General features: G+C 44.2%; 1 protein-coding gene across 2 annotated transcripts in view; it reads right to left on the bottom strand.

The window, feature by feature from the left end:
- CLUAP1 (clusterin associated protein 1) overlaps window positions 1–22,812 on the bottom strand; it is a 63,923-nt gene extending 41,111 nt beyond the window's left edge. The window contains exons 1-6 of one of the 2 annotated variants that reach the window (XM_061474157.1): window positions 22,201–22,812; window positions 21,185–21,296; window positions 19,017–19,101; window positions 14,903–15,082; window positions 13,508–13,603; window positions 802–885 (exon numbers count right to left, since the gene is read on the bottom strand). In XM_061474157.1, the coding sequence (XP_061330141.1) occupies window positions 802–885; window positions 13,508–13,603; window positions 14,903–15,082; window positions 19,017–19,101; window positions 21,185–21,296; window positions 22,201–22,222 (579 nt within the window). In that variant the 5' untranslated portion in view covers window positions 22,223–22,812. The remainder of the gene's footprint in view (window positions 1–801; window positions 886–13,507; window positions 13,604–14,902; window positions 15,083–19,016; window positions 19,102–21,184; window positions 21,297–22,200) is intronic. The other variant, XM_061474158.1, reaches the window with a different exon arrangement.
- Window positions 22,813–25,627: the final 2,815 nt, after the last annotated feature.

Raw genomic sequence — 25,627 nt, 5'->3', positions numbered from 1 at the left:
AGAGCCCAACTTCACAACTCCAGAGGTACCAGCACAGTTTGAGTTAATAAGTACACCCCTTGCAGCCCTGACTCTGTAAAGTTCACATGGCTTAGGCAATGTAGGTGAGATGGAGATTTCTGTGCTGATTTAGGCAGTTTTTATCCCTCCTGTAGAGCTTCTGGGGCTACCACTAAGCTCCTAACAGAGGAGGGAATAGGATTAAAATGTGTTTTCTCTCAAGAGGCTAACGGAGGCCAAGTGCAGTTCTTTGATGCACCAACTGGAGGAATATTTCAGCATGTTGGACCAATGCCATTATACAGTATGACAGTGACAGCAGAGCAGGTCTTAACGTTCTCCTAGGTGCTGCTGGTAGCATCCTTCACCCTTTCTGTTGCAGGCTGTAACTTCTGACTGCCAGCTCACAGCCATCACTGTGCTGATACCTCTTGACTCTGCCAGGAAAGCTATCAGTTTCCTTTAACATGCTTGTTCACTTTGAACACAACCAGTTTCCAAATGAACCATGAGGACCATCACTAACTGTACCCATTACCATAACACAAGGAGTCAACATAGACTGATCTCTGCCTTGCTGAGCTTCTGTTCATACACCTGATGTTACCAAAACACCAAAGTCATGAACTGAAACTCAACATTAACCATTAACTAACTAGGTGCAGCACTACTAGGTCCAGCCAGCTAAAGGTGATTTGTCCTTCGGCACTTTTAACCCTAGGCTGTCAATAAATACAGCTATGTTCTTCCTACAACAGAAAAATAATAGTTTTGCAATTAAATAAGTATCATTTTGCTTACCATAACACAGTTAATGGCGATTTTCATCACCTTCTCAGCCTCATTTATCTCCAAAGGTCTAGCAATAGATTCTGTTCTTGCTTCCTATGAAATAAAAATACACCAATATATTTAAACATTACACAAAGGAACTAATATACACAGAACTGAGGGTGGTCGAGCAACAGTGACTGTCTGCATAGCAAATAAAGGAGGATTTAGTGTTTATTCACCAAGGCTCAGATGATTTAGAGAACAGCAGATGACAAAAAAGTCAGTTAAGTGAGGCTGAGATTAACACTGAGCAGTCAAGGCGTCTTTTCAAAACAAGGGAAGTGCTACTGTCTGAACTGCAAGTATTCTTGAACACAGATGTTTGGAGCCTGTGCTGGTTATTACATGTTGAGCAAGGTATGCAACATAAGTGCAGAAGATTTCATCATCTTTACACTACAGCCCATGAAAAAATAGTGTAGGTAGATGAGTGCAGTGTCACAAAAACTGGGGAGCACAAGCACTGTGAACCCATCTAACACAGCCAAGAGGCTGCCTCCTGCACTCATATGAAGTGAGATGATGCAGATGTCTAGGCTTCTCTGATTCCGATAACCAAAAGGTTCAGACTCCTCAAAAGAACACACAACCAAAAACCAGTGATTCTTGCGGAGACAGAATCATAGAATGGTTTGGGCTGGAAAGGACCTTAAGATCTTCTACTTCCAACTCCTTCGCCACAGGCAGGAACATCACACACTAAACCATGGCACCCAAGACTCCATCCAACCTGGCGTTGAACACTGCCAGGGATGGAGCATTTACAACTTCCTTGGGCAACCTGTTCCAGGGCCTCACCACCCTCACAGTAAAGAACTTCTTCCTTATATCCAGTCTAAACTTCCCCTGGTTAAGTTTAAACCCATTATCCCTTGTCCTATCACTACAGTCCCTAATGAAGAGCCCTCTCCAGCATACATGTAGGCCTTCTTCAGACATTATAAGGCTGCCATGAGGTCTCCACGCAGCCTTCTCTTCTCCAAGCTGAACTGCTCCAACTTTCTCATCCTGTCTTTATACGGCAGGTGCTCCACTCCCCTGATCATTCTTGTGGCCTCCTCTAGACTTGCTCCAACAGGTCCATGTCCTTCTTATGTTGAGGACACCAGAACTGTACACAATATTCCAACTGAGACCCCAAAGGATGAAAAAAAACCTCCCACTCTCAGCAATTTTGTGGACAGATGGGCTTAGGGATATCTCTATGTTGTCCAACAATTCTGACCTGGTCATTATATCATAGAACTACAGACTGGTTTGGGTTGGAAGGGACACTAAAGCTCATCCAGTCCCAACCCCCCGCCATGGGCAGGGACACCTTCCAATAGACCAGGCTGCTCCAAGCCCTGTCCACTGTAATGTGTGACTTCGAACACAAAAAATGTTGGACTACTTATTTGCTACTGGGAGGAGAGAGGGGAGATTTTTGCAGCTAAATGCCTTAAAATCATCTTGTGTTGGCAAACTGTTTGGTAACAGGTGGATAAAGACGGAAATAGCCTCTCTCTAGAGAACTTATGACTAAGAATCTAAAAATGCTTTGCGCACACTGCAACAGGCTGTATCCAGCCTACTACAAGATGAATTCTGGAAGCAGACACAATCACTTTGCTGAGTTACAATGCCAGATTGCATAGCTAACACTAGCCCATGCAGCCCAGCTCCCTCCCCACCAACTCAAGTTCAAGGAGTTGTACAGCGAACCCAATCAGGGAGCCAAGAAAAGCAGCTTTTGTACTGAGCTTATCCCTCTGCTGGATCACTTCTGTGAGCAAGCCGGCTACATGCTGCACAAAGGGTTTTTTTCCTAGCACAAGAAAAGAAGACATGGGAGGTGTCCCTGGTCACGGCAGCGGATTTGGAACTGGACGATCTTAAGGTCCTTTCCAACCCTAACTATTCTATGATTCTATGAAGAAGAAGAAATATTATGTTGGGGAGAATGACAGGAGTTACATCTGTTGGTGGCAGTGATAGCTTAAGCTTCCTGAAATGCTTGTGAACATTCCCCTGTCCACACAGAAACACAAGCTCCAAGCAGCAGAAACGATATACATTCCATAATAACTCCACAGACAGACACAGTATCACAGTATCACAGTATCACAGTATGCCAGAGATTGGAAGGGACCTCGAAAGATCATCGAGTCCAATCCCCCTGCTGGAGCAGTAACACCTAGATAATGTTACACAGGAATAAGTCCAGGCGGGTTTTGAATGTCTCCAGGGAAGGAGACTCCACAACCTCCCTGGGCAGCCTGTTCCAGTGTTCTGTCACCCTCATTGAGAAGAAGTTTCTTCTCAAGTTTAAGTGGAACCTCTTGTGTTCCAGTTTGTACCCATTACCCCTTGTCCTGTCATTGTTTGCCACTGAGTAGAGCCTGGCTCCATCCTCGTGACACTCCCCCTTTATATATTTATAGACACTTATAAGGTCACCCCTCAGTCTCCTCTTCTCCAAACTATAGAGACCCAGCTCCCTCAGTCTTTCCTCATAAGGGAGATGCTCCACTCCCTTAATCATCTTTGTTGCCCTGCGCTGGACTCTCTCCAGCAGCTCCCGGTCCTTCTTGAACTGAGGGGCCCAGAACTGGACACAATACTCCAGATGGGGTCTCACCAGGGCAGAGTAGAGGGGAAGGAGGACCTCTCTCGACCTACTAACCACCGCCCTTCTAATACACCCCAGGATGCCATTGGCCTTCTTAGCCACAAGGGCACAGTGTTGGCTCATGGTCATCCTGTCGTCCACTAGGACCCCCAGGTCCCTCTCCCCTACACTGCTCTCTAACAGGTCATTTCCCAACCTATACTGGAACCTGGGGTTGTTCCTGCCCAGATGCAGGACTCGACACTTTCCCTTGTTATATTTCATCAAGTTATTCCCTGCCCAACTCTCCAGCCTGTCCAGGTCTCGCTGGATGGCAGCACAGCCTTCTGGCGTGTCAGCCACTCATCCCAGCTTAGTGCCATCAGCAAACTTGCTGATAGTACACTCAATTCCCTCATCTAAATCGTTGATGAATATATTAAATAATACCGGTCCCAGTACTGACCCTTGAGGCACTCCACTAGTTACAGGCCTCCAACTAGACTCTGCCCCATAGACTACAACTCTCTGGCTTCTCTCCTTCAGCCAGTTCGCAGTCCACCTCACTGCCTGATCATCCAGACCACACTTCCTCAATTTAGCTGTGAGGATGCTGTGGGAGACTGTGTCAAATGCTTTGCTGAAGTCAAGGTAGACCACATCCACCGCTCTGCCATCATCCATCCACCGTGTTATTTCCTCATAAAAGGCTAAGAGATTGGTCAAACATGATTTCCCCCTGGTGAAGCCATGTTGACTGCCCCTCATAACCCTCTTATCCTTGATATGCCTTAAGATGGCACCAAGGATAAGGTGTTCCATCACTTTCCCAGGGATGGAGGTGAGGCTGACCGGTCTATAGTTACCCGGGTCCTCCTTCTTGCCCTTTTTGAAGACTGGAGTGACATTTGCTTTCCTCCAGTCCTCAGGCACCTCTCCCGTTTCCCAAGACTTGGTAAAGATGATGGAGAGCGGTCTAGCAATGACTTCCGCCAGTTCCCTCAGCACCCGCGGGTGCATCCCATCTGGACCCATGGATTTATGGATGTCCAGATTGCTCAACTGATCTCTAACCCATTCCTCATCGACTAAGGTAAACTGCTCCGCTGACCTGACTTCATCTAAGGTCTCAGGGGTACAGGGCTCTTCAGGACTGCCTGCAGCAGAGTAGACAGAGACAAAGAAGGCATTCAGTAACTCTGCCATCTCTGTATCTTCTGTCACCAGGGCACCCATCCCGTTCATCAGTGGGCCTACATTGCCTCTGGTGTTAGTTTTGTCTGCCATGTATTTGAAAAAGCTCTTTTTGCTGTCCTTGACCCTTCTCGCTAGGTTTAATTCTAAGGATGCCTTAGTCCTCCTAGCTGTCTTCCTACATCCTCTAGCAGCAGCCTTATATTCCTCCCAAGTGGCCAGCCCCTCCTTCCATGACCTGTAAACTCTCCTCTTCCACTTGAGCATACCCAGCAATTCCCTATTTAGCCATGCAGGTCTCCTGGCCCTCTTCCTTGACTTCCTACGTGTCGGGATGCTCCGATCTTGAGCACGGAAAAAGCAATCCTTGAATGTCAACCAACTATCTTGGGTCCCTTTACCTTCAAGCAGCCTTGCCCATGGGATTTCCCCTAGCAATTGCTTGAAAAGGCCAAAGTTTGCCCTGCTAAAGTCCACGGTTGCAATTCTACTTGGTATTCTACTAGTCCTACCACACAAGATCCTGAACTCCACCATCCTGTGGTCGCTGCAGCCAAGGCAGCCCTCAACCCTTACTGCTTCAACCAGATCCTCCTTGTTAGTGAGGATGAGATCCAGCAGCGCTCCTCTCCTGGTCGGCTCATCCACCATTTGCAGGAGGAAGTTATCATCCATACACTGGAGGAACCTCCTGGACTGCGGCTGGGTTGCTGAGTGGTCCTTCCAGCAAACATCAGGGAAGTTAAAATCCCCCACGACGACCACAGCCTGTGACTGTGAGGTCGCTCTCAGCTGCCTGTAGAAGGCCTCGTCAACTTCCTCACCCTGATCTGGTGGCCTGTAACAGACACCCACAACAGTATCCCCCCTGCCAGCCTGCCCCTTAATTCTCACCCACGGACTCTCAACTCGCTCGTCATCTGTCCCTGGACAGAACTCGGTGCATTGTAGCTGCTCCCGCACATAAAGAGCAACCCCACCACCCTTCCTAGCTGGCCTGTCTTTTCTGAAAAGGACATAGCCCTCCATGACTATATTCCAGTCATGTGAGCTGTCCCACCACGTCTCTGTAATTGCCACCAGATCATAGTCTCCTGACTTAACACATGTTTCCAACTCCTCCTGCTTATTTCCCATGCTGCGCGCATTGGTGTACAGACATTCCAGGGAGCGAGCTGAGCACACCGATTTCACCCTAGGATTATAGGAGGCCTCCCAGTCTTCATTAATTCTGGAGCGCTGCCCCACTGGGGCAAGCCCAGCTACAACCCCATCCCCCTTCGAATCTAGTTTAAAGCTCTCCAAATGAGGCCTGCTAATTCGTGCCCCAAGAGGAAGACAGCTCATATTAACATGCCTGGATAAAGCTAAACACCCCACAAAGATTATGAAGATGTTGGGAAAAGCATTTACTTTAAATAAACAAAGTTGGCCAATTTAAACATTGTCAAGCCATTAGCAAATGAAAGACAATGAATTTAACACAACCACTCTGACTATCTGTGACTCCTCACAGGAATAAATAAAGTACATTTTTCCTCCAGCCCAACTCTTCCGCATAGGTATGTCTTATCCAATACAAAGTATGCAGTAACATGACAACTGAGATTTTTAAAGCCTGGCTTTACACAAAGGCTCATCTGTTTGTGCTTAAATCTGCACAATAAAATAGGCTGTATACTTGAAGGCAAGCCCAATTTTCTAAAATTGGTCCAAATAGCAGATATTACATTGCCACTGGCTGTACTCACACTTCCTTCTGCTCAAAAAAAAAAGGGTGTGTAAATGAAACTGAGCTCAAAAATATGGGCTCGTTCATCTTCTTGTAAAATAATGTACTCTTTACAACTAGGTGTCCTAATCAGAATACACATTATAGCACTCAAGAGGTTTCCTTTAAATTAACCATTAAAAATAGAGCTCTCAGGAGAGATGAAAGATACAGAAAGGAGGTCAGAAGCATGACAGTTCAGGACTGTGCCTGGTAATTACAACTTGAGAAAACAGACACAAAACCAGAGAGGTTTTCGTGAACAAGCTGATAGTTTACCACTTACCAGTGCTTCCTGCTCAAAGTCTCCAAGAGCTCACTGGCTATAGTTTTACATGATAAATACATGAAAGCACCCAAGAGACACCATTTGTTGGCATTATTTATTCTCCCAGTTGAATATTTGGTGTTCCATGGAAAGACTAAGATTTTAACTCTTCAAGTTTTGAATCTCACTTTGAACAAAGCTAACTGGAAGCACTAATGAATTTCTTGGCTGGCTTAGACTTGAAAACTTTGTTTTCTTTGGAAATGAGAATTTCATCACAAAGAAAGAAAGATTTCAAACCACAGACACTGGCTGCCCAATCAAGCAGAACAGAGCACAGCCTGATAGGACATTCCCCACAGGACATGGGAAGTCAGTACTGAAGCCAGCCCTGCCCAAACTGCAGCAGTTCTAGCATCAAAATTTCCTTAGAGCAAAACTGTACTGCAGTCATTTCATGAAATTACACTGATCTTAAAGCCTTCAAAACTCCATCTGTGTACTAAGCACATTTAGACAATGGATGGAACTGACCATTAGGCATCGTTCTGTATGAACTGGAAGGTACAGGAGGGACATGAAAAATAATTCTGACCTTCTGAAGGAACCTGATACTTCCTAACAGCCTATTTTCCTCCTCAAGAGGTTAAAGGTCAAGAGAATTGAGAATTCTGCTGCTTTCTTGTGTGCTCCTCTCAGCAGTCCACAAAGGGAATCAACAGGAAGAGTTCCCTTCTCAGCAATGCAGAGCCCTCAATCAAAGACAGTGTCCAAGCCTCACACGAGCTATCCTAACATGTACAACACATGACACAGGAACATTTGAGACAGAGAACCAACTGCTGTTTTTTCTGCAGACCAAAAGGAATCAGAAGGCCTGTCTAGACAAGTAAGCGGAACATATGCTTTGTAACAGAGCAAACCCCTCACAAATGTAGGCATACATGCTGCTGAGGCAAGAAAGGGAACCTTAAACCTTTCTGACAGCATGAAGTTGTGCTATTCTGTTGCCTCCACGCACACACCACCAGGTCCACAGGTCTTCTGGTTCCAAGAGCTGATTCCACAGAATGACCCTCAGCTCACAATTCCCAGCATGGGCCTACTGTTATCTTCCTACATCCATAAAAACCTCACCTTTTATTGCCTTCCTGTAAGGTTTCATGGCACGCAGTACTGGTAAAGCTGGATTAGCCCACAGGCCTACAGGGTGTCATTGAATGGGTCCTTAACCAGGAGGTGGCATGTGATGTCTCATCCAGAGCCTGGATAGATGACAATGAACAAATCTAGCAGAGCAAGAGCTAGGTTTGCAAGTGAATTTCCTAACTGAGACAGAAATGGCTTTGGGCAGCAAGGATGGGCAGGAGCTTGCTTTTTGTATTTTAAAGGGAAAAAGAGCAGGGTCGTCAAAAAGGCAAGACACCCAGTCAGGTGTCTTCTCAGGTTCCCCACATTCAGTAACAAAACTGGAGATAGAATTTCCTTTCCCTATAGATAACATATAAGAAAACTTCGGGCAGGGTTGCGATTTTCTTAGAAAAAGCAACAGAAAGGAGTATATTTATCAACAGCATCTTTCAGACCCCAAAGACACATGAAGACATAGTGCAAAGGAGCAGCAAAGTTAGGAGCAGGCATTATGTTTCAGCAACAGCACCCAAAGAGGTAGTCTGAACTTTTAATTCACGTCAAGCTTTTGACTTCAGTAAACATTGTCATACAACTCAGGTTTCCATTCCCAGCAAGGCTTAACTAACAGTAATGGCAGTGGCTGCTGTATTCCAGAAACAGAAATACAGGATGGCTCTCTCTGGGCAGGAAAAAAGGCATTTTAAATAGCTAAAAATAGGGAAAATCGTTGTCCTGCTGTTTAAGGGAGCACATTTTGCTCTTATGCAATTAAAACTTTGACATGGCTAGACTTTGTGTCTCATGAAGGAAGGCTGGGAATAATGAACAACCTGATTTTGGCAAACACTGTGACAAACAAAAGATGGTTCAAATGTGATTTTCTTCCCACCAAACTAGAATGGCTCTTCAAAACAGTCTAGAACTGAACTACAAGAATTCAGATCTTCCAACTAGCTGACAAAATTATGGATGCAGTGACATACCTGTTCCCCAAACTGCAAGGAGAAATGTGCCACCTACCTATTTATAGCTGATGCTGTCTTCAGGCTAAATACTATTTGGAAGGTCACTACAAAACCATTTCTTACATAAAACACATCCATAAATGTTATAGCCACATAGCATACAACCATGGTTAAGGTTAAAGCAATCTAAAATGCAGGCCAGTATTGATTCAACTGTATCTTACAGCTGCAAGGTTTCATTTTGGCTTCCCACTTGGCAATAAGCCCTTTTCCTTATAACTCATAAATTAGGTTTTGTTTAGAAGCAGGACAGCTAAAAATTGAAGAAAACAATTCTATAGAGTTCTGTCAATTTCAAGTTATCAGTTTCCACTAGAAATCATGTGTGGCAACTTTGCAATCAAAGCACAGTAAATGAGAGAAAATAAGTTTACCAGCTTCCCCCAGACAGTGCCTCATACCAAGAACCAACATGTGGCAGATGGAAAATGTTCCAAACATTACAAATCAACTATTTTTTTGTAGTTAACTTTCAAAGAGTACTGAATAACGCAGCTGTCACTCAAATCAGATCTCCTCTACAGAAGTAGTAGGCAAAAAGCTACACCAATGGGAGGTGTACAGAGGGAGGAAAGAAGGGTTCTTTAATCAAAAAGCTGCAAATAAAAGAGATCCAGGTTAAATGTCCTCAGTGGCAACTCCTCCTGTTGTAACAAATGCCATCCCAGCTCCACCACTATATAAATGCCTTTGTTTCTCCTGAGAGTTTAATTCACAAGCTGAAGTCAGTGCAGAGATTCTCAATGACTTCTATCAGTTTGGGAAGAAGCTGACGCTGTGTGCATACAGAACACTCACAGCAACACATTGTTCTTACTTAGAAATGTATCCTCCGTGGATTGGGAAACACTTTATCTGGCTGTTAAGAGCTTTAATCTACAAAATAACAGAAATTACTTTATTTACACAAGAGGATATACAGGGAATAAACAGTTCGTTCAAGGTCATAAGCAGAGAAAGCGCCAAGAGGAACATTAGAAAACAGACCTTCCGGGTTGCCTGCCTTCAGCACAAGCTAAGTATTTTTAAAATAGATTATTTTTATCTTCAGCATTACATCTCTTAGGGCTAATTAAGAAGTAAATAAAAGTAAAGTAAATAATAATTAAGTAGTAAATAAAATGCTTAAAATAAAATTCTCAACAACCTTGAGAATCATAGAATTGTTTGGGTTAGAAGGGACCTTAAAGATCACCTAGTTCCAACCCCCTGTCAAGGCAGGGAGATCTTCCAAGGTCAGAAATCTTTCTACCTGACACCAGCATAGTGGCAGTTTTATTACGAATATTTTTTTGCTCCATTATCTTCCTAATAACTGACCAAGTCTGAGCAAGGCAGCCTCCTGACAGGCTCCTGCTAATGTGCCCACAGGACTTCTGGCAGATGCAAAGACCTGCTTGCCCCCTGGTGAGACCTGCCTGTAGTCCTGCATCCAGCTCTGGGGCAACAACACAAGAGGGACACGGAGCTGTTGGAGTGAGCCCAGAGAAGGCCACGAAAATGCTGCGAGGGCTGGAGCACCTCTGCTGTGGAGACAGGCTGAGAGAGCTGGGCTTGTTCAGCCTGGAGAAGAGAAGACTCCAGAAGACTTTAGAGCAGCTTCTGGGGCCTACAGGGGCTACAGGAAGCCTGGAGAGGAGCTTTGGACAAGGACCTGTAGGGACAGGCCAAGGGGGAATGGCTTTAACCTGACAGAGGGGAGACTGAGATGAGCTCTTAGGCAGAAGTTCTTCCCTGTGAGGGTGCTGAGGCGCTGGCACAGGTTGCCCAGAGAAGCTGTAGCTGCCCCATCCCTGGCAGTGTTTAAGGCCAGGCTGGATTGGACTTGGAGCAAGCTGCTCTAGTGGAAGGTGTCTCTGCCTGTGGCAGGGGGTTGGAACTGCGTGAGTTTTAAGGTCCCTTCCCACCCAAACATTCTAGAATTCTGTAATTCTATGATTTCTAAAGGAAATAATAAGGTTTATTCACTTTTTCCCCAAAAGCTGCTCAGATGATGAGAACAGATCTAGTCAACCCATTAGCGCCAAACGCTTGCATTTGTTTTACAGTTAGTGGAAAATGAAGCAGTCTTCACTTACGATAGAAACAAGATATATCATCAGTCTGTCTAAACCTAGGTAAAAAGATCCTTCATTTAAGTATTTGGAAATTGATGGATTGGAGAAAAGGAAGATGAAAAAAAGGTTCAGTGAACATGAAACTACCATGTTTTCAAATTCATTAAATCAGTGTCACAGTTGTCAATGCATTTCAGTATATGCCACACGTTTGAAGACATAAAATATCATGCAAAAATAAACCATACTGCTCTCCTGCCACCCTTTAATAGCACAATCCTTCCACCAGTGCAATTCATCATGTGTACTACTTAGCCATGCAATATCAAAAGAACATACACAGTGGAAATCAATAATCTTCACATTAAAAAGTAATAAAAGTAACCTTAGATTAATGGCAACTATTTTGATACCCACAGACAAAGCCCTAATTTCCCATATGAAGCCAGAAATAACTGCACTCCTACCTCTGCCCACCTAGAATCAGTTGGGAAGGACAGGTAGAGGATGCAAGCCCCATGATCTGAGTACCTCACCAGCTCTCTGAAGGATCCAGGGAAGATGTGTGAAATCACAGAATCACAGAATTGTTTAGGCTGGAAAGGACCTATAGGATCATTGTGATCAATCATAAACCCAGACTGCCAAGTCCATCACTCTCCATGTCCCTACATGCCAAATCCACGTCTTTTAAATCTTCCAAGAACAGTGACTTCACCACTGTCCTGAGCAGCCTCTTCCAGTGCTTGACAACCCCTTCAGTGAAGAACTGTTTCCTAATAATCAATCTAAACCTCCCCTGGTGCCACTTGAGGCTATTTTCTCTTGTCCTGTGGAAATAAAGAGAGGAATTCCTTACTGCACTCGACACTGGCTACCTGACAAGAACTGCAGCTCCACTGAGTTCCATGGGCACTCAGACTTAACAGCAATGGAAGAAACCAGCAGCATTTGGCTCTAAGGCTCTCATTTGATGAGCAAATTTCACACTTCAAGTGAAACACAGAGTTGGGTCCTTATAATTAAAAAAAGAAAACTTGACAAATTGCACTGAAGCTATCTTGTGGCTTTTAACCTGAAACCTATTTGCTTTGCTACAGGCTCAATTCTCAAACTTGTCACACACTGATCTACCATACCAAGCTTGCCATTTAACACACAACTCAAAAATGGATTCTTCAGGCTTAACAAATCACTGAAGAAGACTAGAACTAGTCACAAATCATAAGGAACAGAACATGAAATTCTGCTGCTGCTCTCTGACTGTGCTGTTATAGTGTCATCTTATGCTTTTAGGATATAAATTCTGAGCTAATGAGAAAGAAGCAAAGGTCATATTTCCCAAGATGGGATTCTTAAAGTCAGCAAGTTCAATCTGTCAAATGTTTCTGCGAAATATAAGCCATGTCCCTCTATAGGATTAGTTAGCCCCATCTTGTGCACTCGGTCATTACACCACAAGAACATGCGCTCGCTACTGTATGTAAGAGATAACCATCCTTTTAGAAACGGCACCTTTAAATAGTCTTCTATTGAAGGTTTCTTAATGGACCCAATGAGAAGTGGCTGCACTGAAGAACTAACCATCTCTTGATTTTTCATTTCATGTTTCAGCATACTGCACTTGTTCAAGTCCCTTTTCTAGGGCTCAGTTCTCAAGTCAGTTGGACTCCTAAAAGCCTTGATTTAGAGAGATGAAACAATACTCAATCTAAAACCAATGCTTGAGTGCTTTTGAAAAATGTTGCCTTCTACTGACCTACATGTGACTCTTTAGTGTAGAATTCTCAGGGATGTGATACACAGAAAAAAGGGTTTAATGCCCCAAAGCAAACATTGACATATTAGGTAGCATTAATGTGAGAACTCTATCAAAGCCAAGAAATTAAGCAAAGAATGCAAGATGAGAAGTAACTGATTAATGGTTTTGTGACAATTGTGTATGTTGAATTAAACTGGCTTACCACATCTCTCTTCTGAAATATTAATGTCTTTCACACTGCTGCACGCCATGCTGACTTACATATCTAGCAGAAAAGGCAGTGTCCCACAGACAATCTCCCCTCTGTACGACCTACCCTTCAAAACACCCGTGCTCCATTAAACTAGGAGCGGGCAGCATTAATCCTCAAGGCACACAGTCTCCAGCTCTTACAGGGTGCACTTCCCCCTGCTCAGATATTGCAGAGCTGAAGATTTCCAAAACCAGTACTAGAACATTCAGTGTTTCCCTTCTCTAAATGTCTGTTTTCAGAAAATAAAGAACTTCCAGCATAGCAGATAAATGCATTTAAGAAAATAATTGGAACACTTATGGGCAGTGTTGCAGGACACATCCATGACCTCATGCAACAACTTGTGATTTTACAACTAAGTTGAAGAACACATCCCCTGCAGGACTGTGACACCTTCAATTCCTGTAACAGAAATAATAAGCCTTACACTTGGAAAACTTGACAGTATTAATCATTTATCTTTTACTACCTATCTATGCAAACTTTCAGACGCACTCCTTCAAACTCACAGATGTTCATTTTAGATGCAGATGGTAAGAACTAGTGATACTTTTTCACCTTTTCCCTTTGCAGCACCCAGTGAACACAAGTTCTTATACACTCTCGAGAGTGCACTTACCCTTAGTTCAACTTCTTTGCCAAGTAGGTCATACATACTTGCTCCTTTGGAGGTGATTTCGGAAGCAAGCTGTCTAGCTGCCTTCAAGTCAGTAATCTGGAAACACATAAAGTAAAATTTTTCCCATTTTGATGTTAAAATTGCATAGGAGGTCAGCCCAGTGGCCAAAATTCTACTGTAGTATTGAAGAAGTTGTCCACTGGAATCAGAGTGAGCACAACTTCTGTTGAGGCCCCCAACATAAGTCGGCCATGGAGTTGTTGGAGAGTCCATAGGAGGCCACAGAGATGCTGCAAGAGCTGGAGCAGCTCTGCTGTGGAGCCAGGCTGAGAGAGCTGGGCTTCTTCAGCCTGGAGAAGAGAAGGCTCCTTAAGGTGAGACCTTAGAGCAGCTTCCAGTGCCTAAAGGGGCTACAAGAAACTGGAGAGGGGTTTTTGACAAGGACCTCTGAACCCAAACCACTCTGTGATTCTATGATAGATGAAGTACCATTTAGACATAAATTTCTGGGTGAAACCCCAGCCACTTTAGGCCAACAACACACAAAAAAAAAACCTCTTTAAAACAGTGACTTGGCCAGTTGTTGGTTTGCGTGCTGCCCAGGGCAGAGGAAAACATCACCTTTTCCACATTAAAGTAAAAAGTATATATACCAAAAGGTATGTGACTAACACATTGCATAGGTAATGAGTATTGACAACCTAAAAGTGTTTTTTCATTGTTTCTTCAGGTGCTTTCTTCAGAGATGCACCAAACTGCCACAGAGTAAAACTTGCCTGTGGTTCTGGCATTCTCTCAAGAAATGCAGTACTGTTGTCTAACAAGCAGGCAGGACACAGTATAACTGTAGAGGAATCAAAGACTAAAAATATGAGCATATAAAAGAGGTGCTAAAACTAACGAAAAGCAGCAACAGGAATTCCTCTTACTTAGTGTTGAGTTTTCTTTCAATATCTAGATATGGAACTCATTTTAAGAACTTGAACAGCTTTAACATCTGTTAGGGGAACAGAAGGATTTCCCTTTCCTTCAATGCAAATCGGCTGAAAACCAACTTTAAGTCATTATTTTGCAAACTCCTTCTATGACAACAAGGTTAGTAGCTAGAAAATGGTTTTTATTCTGGCCTATTCCAATATTTCCATTTTTTCAGCAGTCAAAGCCAAAGATAACCAATTTTGTACCACTCTTGCCTTGTATTATGCTTCTGGTTGAGAATTTACAGAGAGTAAACCAAATCGTAGTATATAACCTCAACTACAGGAAGTATGAATTACAACCATACCCACTCCCGTGCAAGAACATTCTCTACTTAAGACTCAAATAGAAAATTAACTTGCTTTTCATAGGTTAACACAAAACCCCTGCCCAAAAAAGACTACAAGTTTTACTTACTTTTGAGCCAAGATCAAACTTGAACTTGCTGCTGTCTTCCTCACTCAAATCCATGTGTTCCACTCCCTTGGTATTCATAGCATCATAAAGCACAGAGGTGATCTTTAGCAGTTCCTTCACTGCATAGCCATCTGCCTGGTAAAGCTTCTTAGTGTTTAGCTTTATGTGAGCTTTGGTAGCCTTTGGGAAGAAAGAATGAATTAATTACGTCACAAAGAACAAAATCCTCATTGACCTCTTCACACTTCACTCAAAAGCTTTTTTTTGAGGGGGCACCATACTCTGCTTTACAAAACTAAATATTCCTGTTTGGAAACACAAGTTTGCCTTATTAGATTACTGATGTTTCTGGAAGAAATTTTTGTGAAATGAGTGTACTTTCTGCATGTCAGAACATTTGTGGATAATTGCCAGAATGAAAAAACTCAATTTATCCATTAATTCTTCCCTGCATAAAGATCAGCAAAACCCTTGTGCACCACTTATATTCAAATTAAGTGGAATGTAAGCACTGCCCAGGTCTTGTGACGCTGCTGCAGAGAGGTAAATTTCACCCTTAATGAGCTACAAGAAGAAGATCAGTTATCCCAGTTTAACGGTCTTCTCTTCCAGCAGTACCTTCAGAATATTTTATTTTTCTCTTCCATTTTTCCCTGCTACCACGTTAGTGATTTTATTACCTTGTCTTCCATTTCTCAAAGGTACAGACAGACCAGTAAGGAAAAAAAAATGGTAAAAACTGTATTATTTTTTTATACTTTGAAATACTAAAGGAGAAAAAAGAGCATAATAGAAATGATATATCTGACACAAAAATGACACAAATGTTCTTCTTGAAATTCCTGACAAGATTATATTATAAAGAAATAGCCAAAAGGAGACAACACCAAACTTCAGGTAAAACTTTGAGGTAGTCTTCCTGATAGCACTTTACTGGCACAGGTTGCCCAGAGAAGCTGTGGCTGCCCCAACCCTGGCAGTGTTCAAGGCCAGGTAGGACAGGGCTTGGAGCAAGCTGCTCTAGTGGAAGGTGTCCTGCCCGTGGCAGGGGGTTGGAACCGGATGAGCTTTGAGGTCCCTTCCAACCCAAACCAGTCTGGGATTCTATAAAATGTGAATCACCAGTTAAGAATACAAAAACTAAGCACCCAAATGACTTAGCATCTTATTTTCAGCATCTTTTGTCTGCTAAAATGTTTATCCCTTGGGAATACTGTGTGGTAGAAAGAATCTATCCAGGATTCACTGGTGGTATTACACAACTCTGGTATTATAGTGTTACCATAACTCACACATACCCCAGGCTTGTGACACTGCAAGACCTTTAATGTGGGATAAAAGAATCAGACATTATAGTGTTTAGTACAAGTTCTGCCCACTCTGCACTGAGCTTCACTGAATAACTGACTGCAGGAAAATTCCCTGTGAAACTAAAGACGGAAAGGATCACATCTCAAAATATGGATTTAGCTCTAACTTTTCAAGCAACAAAGGAAACGATACACAGGTCTTGGTCCATGTTTCTTTGTAGGAATCATGTTAAACTTAGCGACTTTACAATCAGATTTCCACTTCCAATAAATGTTTACCTCTCGACCCTCTCATCCTAAAATCTCAATCTGGCAGAGGAAACTGACTCTATATGTGCTTCCTGCTGGCAGGAAGATGTCTGAAAAGTCGAAACTTCCAGAAGAGGTTACTGATGTTGCACTCTCTGAGCTGGGGCAATACAAGAGTTATGGTACAACTCCTTCCTTCCTTCCTTCCCCCCTTTCCTCCTTCCCTCCCTCCCTTCTTCCTTCTCTCCTTCCTTTCTTCTTCCCTCCTTCCTTCTTCCTTTCTTCCTTCCTTTCTACCCTTCCTCCTTCCTTTTTTCCTTCCACCCTTCCTTCCTTCCTTCTTTCCTTTCACCCTTCCTTCTCTCCTTCCTCTCTTCCTACTTCCTTCCTTCCTCCTTCCTTCCTACCTCCTTTCTTCCTTCCTTCCTCCTCCTTCCTTCCCATCTTCCCTCCTTCCCTCCCACCCTCCCTTCTTCCTTTTCTCCTTCCTTCCTCCTTCATTCCTTCCTTCCCTTCCACCCTCCCTCTTTCCTTCATTCCTTCTTCATTCCTTCCTTCCTTTCTTCATTCCTTCCTTCCTTTCTTCATTCCTTCCTCCTTTCTTCCTTCCCTCCCTATCTCCCTCCCTCCTTCCTTCTCTCCTTCTTTCCCTCCTCCTTCCTTCGTTCCTTCCTTCTTTCCATCCTCCTTCCTTCCTACTTCCTTCCTTCCTTCTTTCATCCTTCCTTAATCCTGCCTTCCATCCTTCCTTAATCCTGCCTTCCTTCCCTCCTTCTCTTCCTCCCTCCCTTTCTTCCTCCTTCCTTCCTTCCCTGCTTCACTCCCTCCCTCCTTCCTTCCCTTCTCCTTTCCCTCATTTCTTCCCTCCCTCTTCCGCTCCTTCCTTCCTTCCCTCCCTCCTTCTTCCTTCCTTCCCTCCCTACCTCCTTTCTTCCTCCTTCCTTAATCCTGCCTTCCATACTTCCTTAATCCTGCCTTCCTTCCCTCCTTCCCTTCCTGATATTCTCTTCTGAGACAAATCTGTCTCCAATATTTCACATCTGGCTATGGATGCATAAAGCTATTAGCTACTGGAGATGGTAACTGCGGATGCCACAATGAATCTACAAGTTTCTCCCATTCTGAAAATGTTGAAAATCTACAATAATGCTCATATTATCTTGCAAAACTAACTGAGATAATTAAAGAAATTTCCATTTGTTTCCTTTTCTGAACCATATTATGCATGATATGAATCACATTTTGCCCAGGGAGGTTGTGAATGCTCCATCCCTGGCAGTGTTCAAGGCCAGGCTGGATGAAGCCTTGGGTGAGATGGTTTAGTGTGAGGTGTCCCTGCCCATGGCAGAGGGGCTGGAACTAGATGATCTTAAGGTCCTTTCCAACCCTAACTATTCTATGATTCTATGAATTCCTCAAAACCCTTGGGATTTCTTACATAAAATCAGCTATTAAAAGGAAAATGCATGCATAACATTATTTCTGTTTCAATACTCGTCCTTTTAAAACATGCTTGATTCGGAGTGGTGTAAATCCCTTCAAACCAAATTGATCTTTCACTATGTCTTATGATGCTCCAGGGCTCAAAAGTGCATTCCAGTATGCACAGATGGGTACCACATTCTGAACATAGCAAAATCAAGAATTAAGACAGTTTATGAATATAATCACAAATCAGAAGGGAAAAGGTGGCTTGGTTATAATGTCATTTTAATAGATTTTTAAAAATCTAAAAAAGTATAAAAAATTAACCTTTAGCAGTAGCATAAGATTTCCAATGTTTCCACACCCACACGCAGCCCCATTAAACACTTTCCACCTGATTAAGAGCACTACACAAGTGTGTCATAACAGCAAAGGCTCATGCTGCACCAAAGTAACAAGAAAAACATGAAGGCAAATATCTTATTCCACGAGACTAAAAATGTTTCTAGCCCAATTCAAATATGCTTATTCATAGGATGATAAAAGCTTGGATCTGAGAAAAATATGGCTTGATCTAGTAAGTAACAAGGTGCATACAACAGAATACCAATACATGCTTCTATATCATAACAAAAACTTTGGAAATTACAACTGTTCAAACATACAAAAGAATCAGGAATCCAAAGTTAGTAATATGATGCTATTAATATGATGGGATCTCCTCTGAACCCATTTAAATGGTTTAAAAAAATTTCATATCCTAGAATCCCAGACTGGTTTGGGCTGAAAGGACCTTAAAGCTCATCCAGTCCCAATCCCCTGCCACAGGCAGGGACACCTTCCACTAGAGCAGGTTGCTCCAAGTCCTGTCCAACCTGGCCTTGAACACTGCCAGCGATGGAGCATTCACAACCTCTTCGAGCAATCTGTGCCAGTGTCTCACCACCCCCACAGTAAAGAAGCTCTTCCTTATATCCAACCTAAATCTCCCCTGTTCAAGTTTGAACCCAAATACGAGAATACAATACATACTCAGCCACTCATTGCAAGGAAATTGTTGAGAGGGAGTTAAAGCTAATATGGAACCAGTGTTTCAATGTGCTTAAGTGCAGCTCCATAGGCAGACTTACCATGAACTGAGCCACTGCCTTAATGAAGAAAATCCGGTCCTGCTCTGTCTCCACATCAGGAGGAATATCAGTCTGAGGTTCATACCTGTGGCAAGAAGCATGTGTACATTCTGACAAGAAATACATGTGCAATATTCAAGAGACTGGTTCATTTGTGAGGCAAAAATCAAACAAGATGAGCACATATGAGACTGTGAAATAGATCTTTAGCTCCTGCTGCAGCCTGGGTGACCCAGATCCTGGAATGCATTTGTGTACAAAGCACAAAAGCTATAAAACCTGAGACACCCCTCCAGAAGGAACTTTCATGGTGGGGTCCTCAATACATCTTTTCAGTTGGTTTTGCAAAGGAGCAAAATTTAGCTGGCTCAAGTCTGTGAAAGCCTTATTTTCAGAAGTAATTTACTACTGAAATCACAAGCTGCTCACATATATCAAACTAAACTTAATCACAAATGGCCTCATGATTTGGAACATGCAATACTTGGAATAGGCATATGACTAAGTTAATGCTCCCAGTCCTTCCAGCGGTACATTAAAGTTACCTGTACTAGATTGCTATTATTGATAATAACAAAACCAGCCACCTTGGCGTTTAAAAGTTTACACCACTTTTCCACTCAGTCAAAATACACAAGACAAATTCACACTCAGATGTCATTTTAAAGATACTACTTTCAAAAGTAAAAAAAAAAAAAAAAAATTAACAAAAAAGCAAATTGAAAGATAGTGAAATCCTTTAAGAAAACACTAGTGAAGTGCAGAAATTTCTGGAAGTCACCAGTCTCCAGGAACCAGGTAAGAATAACAGTAAATTCCCAGTCTCAACAAAAGCTTCAGGATTTTTAGCATTCAGGCAGGCAAAAAAGGATCTTTGCTCCCACATTTGAAATTTGAGCAAGGTACATGCAAAGTAGCCTCTCTGCTTCAAAGTGTAATTAAAAGGCTTGTAGAAGCCGGAAAATGTGTCTGCCTGTGTCAAGGGTAACTGACCCATAACAGAAAAGGATGCCAGTGTTCAGTTGATATTTAGTCTGAAAGGGAAGTATTTTTTTATTAGGCTCAGCATTCCCAGTTATCTATAACAGAAGTTTCAGCTTTTAAAAGTGTTCAGGTTCATTAAAGAAGCATATTTTAAAAACAATATTTGTTTTCTTTCAATTGCTCTGCTACTTTACTGTTATAAACTAAGGGGGATTGATGTATGTTTTTACAGGCATTGAAAAAAAACAGTAATTTACAACCTCAGTGTAACAGCAGTATTTTAAAGAATATTTAGGTAACTTAATCCAAGCAATTTTGAATGGTTGTAAGTATTTCCTTATTTTATTACGATTGCAACAGTATTCAAACATCTAACAGGACAGTAATTAAGCTCACTGGATACTAATAGGATAAAAATAGCAAGCAGGCAAATGGCTTCAATTGTATGAGCAAATGAAAAACTTTATTTTTTCACTTACATAGGAGAAAGAATATTATGTATAATTTGATTAGCACCTCAAGTTTCATAAATATTTAACTGAAGTCTGACAATGGGTTAAGTGGGTGTAAAACTAAAACTGGGTACTTGTAGATTAGTACTGTATCATTTGAGGGTTTTTTATACATGGCATGACAACAGACAATACCAGGTTGAACCAATGATAATTGTAGCAACAAGGTAAGAACTAACTGCATCTTGACAAGTCCTCACTTGCCCCTTTTGGGGCAAATGTGGGTCAAATACAGGCAGAATAGTAACAGAGTTTGTAGAATATGTGAAAGACACACAGCTGCTTTTGAGCAAGTGTGCACACCTTCAAAGATGCAATTTGGGGGTTGGAACTACATGATCATATGATCCTTTCCAACCCTAACCATTCTATGATTCTTTGAAGCTCTGCCAGGACTCAGACATTGTATGTTCTCCTTCAGCTACTAAGCCACTTATTTGTTGTTGTATAATAATAACAGAATCATAGAATTAACTAAATTAAAAACCCGTGAACTAAACTAACTACCACATTTTCTATCTGATATTTATAAAAGTAGATCTCACAGAATGACTCAGTATCATTATGCTTCCCTTTAAACTTCTTAAAACAGTTTCACACCAGCACACCAGCCCCCTGCATACATACCACACCCTGGCAGCAGCCCCAACATGTCCTAGCCTGATCACCAACCTTTTCACTAGCCAGAAGAGCACTTCAGAAACAAGCATGAAGTTTGGGGTATGGAAATTCTCCATAGATATGAGTCGGGGATACCCCAGTGCTCTCATCATCTCAGTAAAATCTGAAAAACAAGCAAGAGCAGGAATTCCTTCTTACATATCTGACACGGATATTACCAAGAACGCTGGTTGCCACAGCAGGCGGTTCATTTACCATTAGATATGCCCTGTTGGAGAAAAAAAAAATCCTGAATGGATTAAAGGAGTCTTCCAATAGCTCAAGGGGCTACAGGAAATTTGGAGGACATTTTACAAGTACCTGTAGGGACAGGACAAGGGGGAACAGCTTTAGCCTGAGAGAGGAGAGACTGAGATGAGCTCTTAGGCAGATGCTCTTCCCTGTGAGGATGCTGAGGCGCTGGCACAGGGTGCCCAGAGAAGCTGTGGCTGCCCCATCCCTGGCAGTGTTCAAGGCCAGGTTAGACAGGGCTTGGAGCAAGCTGCTCTAGTGGAAGGTGTCCCTGCCTAATGCAGAGGGGTGGAGCTGGATGAGTTTAAGGTCCCTTCCAACCCAAACTAGTCTGTGATTCACTAGAAAATATGCCTGAGTAAAAGGGTGACATTTTGACAAGAGATTCACTGGGCAGAATCGATGTCAGCAAAACTTCTCTCTACAAAACACCCCATGAGGTTAACTGACTGGAGGCTGTGGGGTCACCACCACGCAGGGGCTGTGGTGCCCCCGTCCCCCGCGGTTATCCCTTCAGTCAGTTTAAAGGAAGGCTACAACCCCCTGCAGCCTCTGAGGCACCGGCGCCCGCGCCTCCTCCTGCATCCATAAATGAAACTACCGGGAAAAACTTAACACATCACCGGAACCCGCTCGGCGGCTGAAGCAGCAAATAGGCCGCGGAGAGCCGAGACCGGGACCGGGACCGGGACCTGCCGTGCCCCATGCCGTGCTCCGTGCCGTGCCCCGTGCCATCCCCCCGCCCCAGACCCGCGGCCCTCGGCCAGGATCCTCACCGCGGAGGTCGCGGAACGACATCACCAAGAGCCCGCAGCCGCCGCGCTGGGCCGCAACACTCGTCTCCACGGCAACGCGCCTACGGCGCGGCGGCCGGGACAAACTGCGTCGGGAGGCGAAGCGCCATGAGAGGGTCGAGCCCCGGCATCTCGTCGGCGCCGGGCAGCCGCGCAGCAGCCGCTGCGCCTCGGCGGTGCTCTGGGTCTCCCCTTAGCTCTGCCGGGTGACGGGGACACCGAGGGACACGCTGTCCCTGCTGCCTGGGCTAAACCGGGGAACACCGGCGTGTAATGGCTGTTCCCTCAGCGCTGGGAGCCGGCCCCGGACGCCCACAGCCGGGAGCGATATCCAGTCGGGCAGGGAGCTTTGCTGAGCCTGGCTTAGGCGCGTTACTTGGGTACGAGCCATCACGAGTTACTTTCCAAGAACTCGCAGTGCCATGTTAAACCACTGCTGGGAGGAGAAGGCTGTGGGACTGCGCAGTAGCCACTGGGGGCACAGAACCCCATGCCCTCACCTCGCCTCAGCACACATAACCCATCACATCTGCATCCACGGGGCTGAGTCTCCAGCCCGCTGTCCTATTGCAGTTGGCACATCCACCTCCATCCACTTTGCAGACGAGGACTGTGATCTCTGCAGGGACGGGAGCCCAGCATACAGCTCTGCTCCGGTGCTCGAGCATTGCAGGGCTGAGCGTGGGGAGCAGAGGGTGAGGACCTGCAGCAAGGCAGCAGGAACCTTCCTCTCTACAGTGACACCTCTCTGATGGGCACCCGGAGTGCCACAGCCAGAGATAGCAACTGCAGTACGTGGAGCACTCACCTCGTACAAGAGGTTCCGCACAGCCCAGGCGGCACATGGCAGCGGAGCCAGGGACACCCGCAGAAAGCAGTGTCCCCAGGCCAGCCAACCTGTCAGCTCCCTCCCACACCTGACACCGACCGCTCCTGCCGGCGGCTTCCTAACAAACCTCCTAAAGGCTCTTAGTGTCCCGAATTTGCCCCTACACGCACACCCAACAGCAGTTTTCATGTTGATTCATGAAGCAAGTGCAGCATGACAGCTTCTCCGCTAATGCTCAGTGGTTTCAGATGTCCTGAAGGAGCAGGAGCTCTGATCATGAGACTGAAAAACACCGGACGGAGCAGCCACAGCTCTTACTGACAGGGTCACAATATCATGGAGTGGAATGAGTTGAAGTTAATCTAGATGTCAGGCTGATCTATGGACATCTCAGGACATTTTACAGAGCAGCTGGCAGTTTCCCAGTTCTAACTGCCCAAGCATATATAAGGCATGCACACAAAGGTTCTATATTGAGTAGCACCATATTCACACAATCAAAAATTAATCAAAAGCAAGGAAATAGCAATAAATCCTAAAAAGAATAAATATTGAAATGAAGTGGTTACATTAGAAAATAAGAGATGTAGTTAAAGGCTGGGTTTCTTATGCCGGAAAACCTCAAATAATTCACTAGTTCAAGAGCGTATCAGCCATCCAGTAACCAGGGCATGGGACCAGAGAAGGAAGGAAACGTTCTGCTCTGCTGCTGTGTTACATTGACCAGCAAAAGACAGGTGGGATGAAATACCTGGGGGAAAGCCAAAGCTGCAAAATAAATGGAATAAAGTGGTAGTGTGCTGTTTACCTCAGCTCTTTGCTTTATATAGATATCATTAATATTTATATATTAATATTAGGCAGCACAAACATACCACTGGAGATGGAGTGGATGCAACTTTGAACTAAATAGGGACCCAAACAGGAAAAACTGCAGCCACGTAGCCATGGCAGGGTCTCAACCACATCCGTGAGGGCTAACACTTTCCTGCCTTCCCGCCTCCAGGAACCCACACCCAAACGAAGCCATGCCACACAGCTCTACATATTCCCTAGACACATACACTAACCTCCATGGAAACAGCTCACCATTCCATAGCCCAGCTCACACCCAGCTCACACTTTTGATATATGCTGCCTCCCCCCATCACCCCCCCTTTCCCCCTCCCCCCCCCCCCCCATAGCTCCAAAACCTGGAAATTTTTTTGGAAAGGGAATAAAATCTGAAATTTTGTCACAGGGTTTTGTGGCAATGTGTGAGCTATCAGACAACACTGCAGGCTCCTGAGTACAGATGGTAGCACCTTCACTGCACATCTGCAGTGTCTGGTCTCCATCCAGACCTCTAATTTCATTTAGATTATATTATTTCTTTTGAGCTGCAGGAAGCCACAGCTGCTGCTGGGAGCCTGGTAGAGGTGTAGGAGGAAGCCAGCTGGGGTGGCAAACACCCTCCAAGCAGTGTGCAAGCACCCAGCAGCACCGGCTGCCACACAGGCTGCTCTCCAGCAGAAGGTGGTGGCAGCCCGAACCACTGGTGGTAAGGAATTAGCAGTGAACAGCTTTGCTCTAAATCACAGTTGGGTATGACAGAAGCATTAGCTATTTTTTAACACCTCATGCAAAAACAGTCCTTTGCCTCTTTCATATGCTGAGCATGTGAATTTGGTGCTTCCCAAATCACGTTCATGCTGAGAAGCGCTATGCATGCTGCAAGTGGGACAGGGCAAGCCCTTTTGCCCCCAGGCTATTAGCATTATCTCATACTATTTACTGCCTCTATTCTGGTTTCAGGACTCTAACCCCTTTTAGCCCCTTCTCTCTGGCTCTCACCAGTCCCCAAACACACTGCTGAAGTCAAGTCATCCTTTCTCATGAGCATCCATTAATCAAAGATTTCACCAAGAAGTCATTGATCTGGGCAGCTGAACACCATTGATCCAGACTACATGCCGTCAGGTCCCTTTCAGCTGCTGCAAGTCTGGTTAGCACAATGTACTTTGAAATAGTCCATCACTCAAATATCCATCCCATCAGACAGCCTGATGTCTCCGTGTCAGCTCCCAGTTTAGCAAGAGCAGTGCCCAAGTTTGTGGTGCTCAACCTCTCCGCGCACTGGGAGAACCTAATTCCGCGGACCAAGACAGGAGACAAGCTCTGCAATTAGAATGATGGGAAGGAGAAATCAATTCACTGCAAGGATGGCCAGACCTGTAGCATCCCACCAGCCTCCTCTGCCTGTAACTCTTCTCTCTTTTGGGGGAAAAGAACAACTTGGCCACATCTGCCCATACAGGATTGTTATTGTCCTTATCGCCATTTTAGGATCAGCAAAATAAATCTAACAATTTTTTGTTTGAGACCTATTGCACCAAACCCTTTACATCTAAACCAGTGTTATCCATCTCATTCATGGTCAGAGTGTCCTGGCTATCAGCTAGTGGTTTTTCATTCCTCCCAATCTCACCTCAGCAGTGTGGGTTGTGCCCCCCGGCAGCTGCTCCCCACGTCGGGCTGCACACAACCCTGTCCCTTCAGAACATCCCTGTGGTATCTGTCAAGTTCTCAACATATAAATAA

Source organism: Pezoporus flaviventris, unplaced genomic scaffold, assembly GCF_033815535.1.
Source record: "Pezoporus flaviventris isolate CSIRO_AGI_PZ_B2104156 unplaced genomic scaffold, CSIRO_AGI_Pfla_v1 ptg000078l, whole genome shotgun sequence".
NCBI classification, from domain to species: Eukaryota; Metazoa; Chordata; class Aves; order Psittaciformes; family Psittacidae; genus Pezoporus; species Pezoporus flaviventris.
This window is presented reverse-complemented; position numbering and strand designations above follow the sequence as displayed.